This window comes from Rhincodon typus, chromosome 43, assembly GCF_021869965.1.
Source record: "Rhincodon typus isolate 14 chromosome 43, sRhiTyp1.1, whole genome shotgun sequence".
Lineage (NCBI taxonomy): Eukaryota > Metazoa > Chordata > Chondrichthyes > Orectolobiformes > Rhincodontidae > Rhincodon > Rhincodon typus.
Genome location: NC_063374.1, coordinates 8,243,086 through 8,247,419, shown reverse-complemented (window position 1 = coordinate 8,247,419; position 4,334 = coordinate 8,243,086). Strand labels below are relative to the sequence as shown.

Genomic DNA, 4,334 nt, shown 5'->3' with positions numbered 1-4,334 from the left:
GGGTTGGGGTTGGGGGCATATGGGTGGGCTGTGTACCTGAAGGAGTTTGTGGGGGGAGTGGGGAGATGTTCTGCATTGCTGTGCTCACTTCAAACTTCACCAACCGGCTGCTGTGCCTTTCTGTCCCCCCCACCCCCCCACTGCAGAATCGGCCCGAGGACCAGTTGGAGGCTCGCATCCAGAAAGCGGTGCAGTTCAAGACAGAGGGCAACGAATATTATAACCAGAGGAGGCTGCGGGAGGCCATCAGCCGCTACCACTGGGCCCTGATGCAGCTCAGGGGCCTGGACCCCAGCGAGCCTGCCCCGCTGCACGCTTTCGGCGACGAGAAAGTCAAGCTCAGCCCCGAGCAGGTGGCTCTGCTGCGCAGCACCGAGTGCGACTGCTACAACAACTTAGCAGGTAACGCCTGCGTCAGGGTGGCACACAGCTTGTAAAAGGCGCGACCCCGCTCCCCCTGTCACTCAACACTCGTCATAGGCGTGCAGCACAGAAGCAGACCCTTCACTTCCCGCACCCTCCACACATCCCAATCTGATCCAGACCTATTTGCCAGCATGTCCCTCCAAACCCTACCTATTCATGTACCCATCCAGGTGCCTTTTAAATGTTGTAACTGTACCAGCCTCCACCACCTTATTCCATACACGCACCACCCTCTGCTTGACCCTTTTCAAATCTCTCCCCTCTCACCTCTGCCCTCTAGTTATGGATTCCCCTACCCTGGAAGAAAGACCTAGGCTAGTCGCCGTATCCATGACTCACTCTCCAGAAACGTCAGAAGTCTGTTTCTGAAAAGGGACCTAACTTAAATGTGGGCAGAGTGGCCTCTTTCCCCCACAACAAAACCCTCCTCCTCCCCCAACCCCCATGCTGTAAAAAGGACGCGATTCTCACAGAAGGAGAGTTACGTCGACCTCAGAAAGAATACAGCGTGGAATTTTGATTAACTCTTTCACAGGGTAGGCAGCGGCACTTTCGCCCATCCCTAATTACCCCCTGGAGAATGGGGTGGTGAGCTGCCTTTCTGAACTGCTGCAATCTGTCTGCTGTAGGGACCCCCACACAGCACTGTTAGAGAAGGGAGCTCCAGGATTTTGACCCAGTGACGCTGAAGGAATGGCCAATATATTTCCAAGTCAGGATTTTGTGCGACTCAGACAGGGTCTTGTAGGGGTGGTGTTCCCAAGTCTTTGTCGCCCTTGTCCTTCAAGATGGTCGGGGTGTTTGGTAGGTGTCGCTGAATGAGCCTCAGTGAGAGTTACTGCAGTGCACCTTGTACATGGTACACACTGCTGAAGGGAGTGGATTGTGGTGCTGTGGTGGGGCTGCCTTGTCCTGGATGGGTGTCGAGCTTTTTAAGTATTACTGGAGCTGCACTCATCCAGGCCAAGCGGGGAGCTTTCCAATCTTGTGCCTTGTCGATAGAGATCAGGCTCTGGGAAGTCCGGAGGTGAGTTAACTTTTCACATGATGTTTAACTCCGAAGTCAGATGACGAGGAGAGGTTGCACAAACCAGAATTTAGCAGGTCATGAGATGATTTTATTAAGATTTTCACAGTATCAATTCTTTTGACTCTAGTTGGCACTGGCGCCTCACAGCACCAGGGACCCGGATTCGATTCCACCCTCGGGCGACTGTCTTAAGTGGAGTTTGCACATTCTCCCCGTGTCTGCGTGGGGTTCCCTCCATCACTCCTTTGGTGCATTGGCTGTGCTAGATTGTCCATAACGTCCAGGCTAGGTGGATTAGCCATGGGAAATGCAGGGTTACACAGACAGGGTAGGGAACTGGATTTGGGTGGGATGCTCTTCAGAGGGCGAGTGCACACTCAATGGGCTGAACAGCCTCTTTCTGCATCGTGGGGATTCTGTGATCATGGGGAACAGATCGAGGTCAGTGGAGAGAAACTATTTCTTGCTGGTTGAGGAGTCTTGTACTGAGGAATAGAATTTAAAGAGGAAAGTCAGATTTTTCGGAAGAACAGTTAGGAAACACATTTGAGAGAAGTTTGGAGCTCTCTCCGCGAATGGTATTCATTGCTCAAATCATCAGTTTTAATTTTGAGACTGATTGATAGATTTTTGTGAACCAAGAGTATTAAGGGACACGGGATAAGGAGAATTACAGAGACTGGGTGCAGATCCGTGTCCAGCTTTGTCAATGGGCTGAGAAACTGTGGGGGGGGCGCAGTGCAGAGATGGTAAGCCAACATCTCTGTTTCACTGCCATCTGCTGTCTAATCCCATTTGTGCCATCTGTCTCATTATGGGAATTGCTGTGAGAACTTTCTCACTCACCTCCAGCAGCCCAGCCATGTGAAGCTGGGGAGGGGTGGAGATTCTAGATCTAAATTGTGAGGAACGCTGGGTGTTAACCGACTTTCCTGCTGTTCTCCCTGTTCCAGCCTGCCTCCTCCAATCTGAGAAGGTGAACTACATCCGGGTGCGGGATTACTGTCTGAAGGTTTTAGACAGGCAAGCAGACAATACCAAGGCTCTGTACCGGGCTGGAGTGGCTCTCTACTACACCAGAGATTACGACCAGGCCCTGCACTACCTCTCAGAAGCAGCAAAGTTGTCACCAAATGGTAAGGGACAGCAAAGGTGGGGGAGTGGTACAAAGTGGTTCAGTTAGTCCCATCTGCTTCAGTATCTCGCTATCTGAGCACAGCTTTCAGTCCCACTCCAAATCCCTGAACAGCAAAACCCAACCAGAGAGCCCAATGTTGCTGTCGGAGGGTCGGCGCCTAGGGAGCACCACGCTGTTGGAGGGTCAGCGCCGCACTGTCGGGGCAGTCTCACAGCCACGACTGGAAGGAGGGATGGGGTAGACGTTGCTGTGGCGTATGGGGATTCCCTCACGCCGTCACCCTAAGTTTCCCGAGATCAGTGATTAACACCCCAACTCCCGACCAGTGCCACTTAAAGAGGGAGAACCAGGGTCATTTATTGTTTGGCTGTCTGTGGAATCATTCTTTGTACACCCATCCAGTTCAGCAACAGAGACTGAAAGGCTGTGACATTAGAGATGCTGTGTGGTGGGGAAATTGGCAGTACAGAAATGCAGGTGGGGCAGCTACGCCCCAGTCGGTTAAATGGGACAGCGAGTGGCTGATGTCTCGCAATCGCGAGGTGGTGAGGCAAACAAACCATTGACCAAAACATCTCATTGGTGTCATCATCTGTTTTCCCACCCTGCCCCCACTTTGACAGATGTCCAAGTGAAGAGGTACCTCCAGGAGACAGAACGGTGCCTCAACCAGTACCACAAGCGCGAAAAGATGATGTACAAGGAGATGTTTGCCAAGTGACCGCAGCAGGAACCCTTTCTTCTCTGCTACATGTTGGACATTTGCATCAGCTCCGTTGCCCCCCCTCACCCCCCAGTACCCTCTCAGCAGGGAGCAAACACAGCCTGTTTTACGTCTGTTCAGAGTTACCCACCTCGGTGACGCAGCCTTTCTCAAATCTACCCAAGAAAGCATCTGCAAGTTGCTACTGACTGTCTCTCGTCAGGGCGGCAGTGGACATGTATGCGCACGTACCGTGGTTATTTAATCCAGGTGCCAGAATTATTTGTTTGATTTTTTTTTTTGCCTTTCTTCTCCTCTAAACTATAAAAGTGATGCCTGACGTTTTTTCGGAATGGCGAGGGTGTGGTGCTTTCTTTTATTTTAATCAGCTCCTTCACTGGGAATTTGCAACCAAGTCAGAAAGGTGCCCAAGCCTCGGGAGTGGGCCCGGAGCAGATTTACAGTAACGGGCATGGAGAGGAGGAGGGGTGGGGTTGTGCGAGGGGCTCGGTTTCACTTGGAGAGACCGACGAAGCTAGGATGGTTCTCCTCACGGCACAGAAGATAAAGGTGGAAATTGAATTTGGGGTGTTCAAAATCATAAGGGGCTCGATAGATCAAATATGGGGAAACGGTTTCCAGAGACAATAGGTCAGTCACAGAGCTATACAGCACGGAAACAGACCCTTCAGTCCAACTCGTCGATGCTGACCAGATATCCTAAATTAATCTAGTCCCCATTGCCAGCATTTGGCCCATATCCCTCCAAACCCTTCCTATTCTTCTAAATGTTGTAATTGTACCAGCCTCCACCACTTCCTCTGGCAGCTCATTCCATACACACACCACCCTCTGTGTGAAAAAGTCGCCCCTCTAAATCTTTCCCCTCTCACCTTAAACCTATGCCCTTCTAGTTTTGGACTCCCCCACCCTGGGGAAAAGACCTTGGCTATTCAACCTAAAATCATAAAATTCATGATTTTATAAACCTCTATAGGGTGACTCCTCCACCGCTCCAAGGAAAATAGCCCCAACCT

The 4,334-nt window shown here is 51.3% G+C and overlaps 1 protein-coding gene across 1 annotated transcript; it reads left to right on the top strand.

The window, feature by feature from the left end:
• Window positions 1-65: 65 nt before the first annotated feature.
• On the top strand, window positions 66-3,650 carry LOC125487660 (tetratricopeptide repeat protein 9C-like). Its single transcript, XM_048619636.1, has 3 exons — window positions 66-402; window positions 2,410-2,592; window positions 3,218-3,650. Exons 1-3 carry the CDS (start codon window positions 66-68, stop codon window positions 3,313-3,315), a joined length of 618 nt encoding a protein of 205 aa, XP_048475593.1. The 3' UTR covers window positions 3,316-3,650.
• The last annotated feature ends 684 nt before the right edge of the window (window positions 3,651-4,334 follow it).

What these genes read in the sequence shown, in the direction of transcription:
- LOC125487660 (XM_048619636.1), top strand. Translation starts at nt 66, where the DNA reads ATGTTCTGCATTGCTGTGCTCACTTCAAACTTCACCAACCGGCTGCTG. An exon ending in CTGCTACAACAACTTAGCAG is followed by an intron (nt 403 to 2,409) that starts GTAACGCCTGCG and finishes TCCCTGTTCCAG; the next exon opens with CCTGCCTCCTCCAATCTGAG. An exon ending in AGCAAAGTTGTCACCAAATG is followed by an intron (nt 2,593 to 3,217) that starts GTAAGGGACAGC and finishes CCACTTTGACAG; the next exon opens with ATGTCCAAGTGAAGAGGTAC.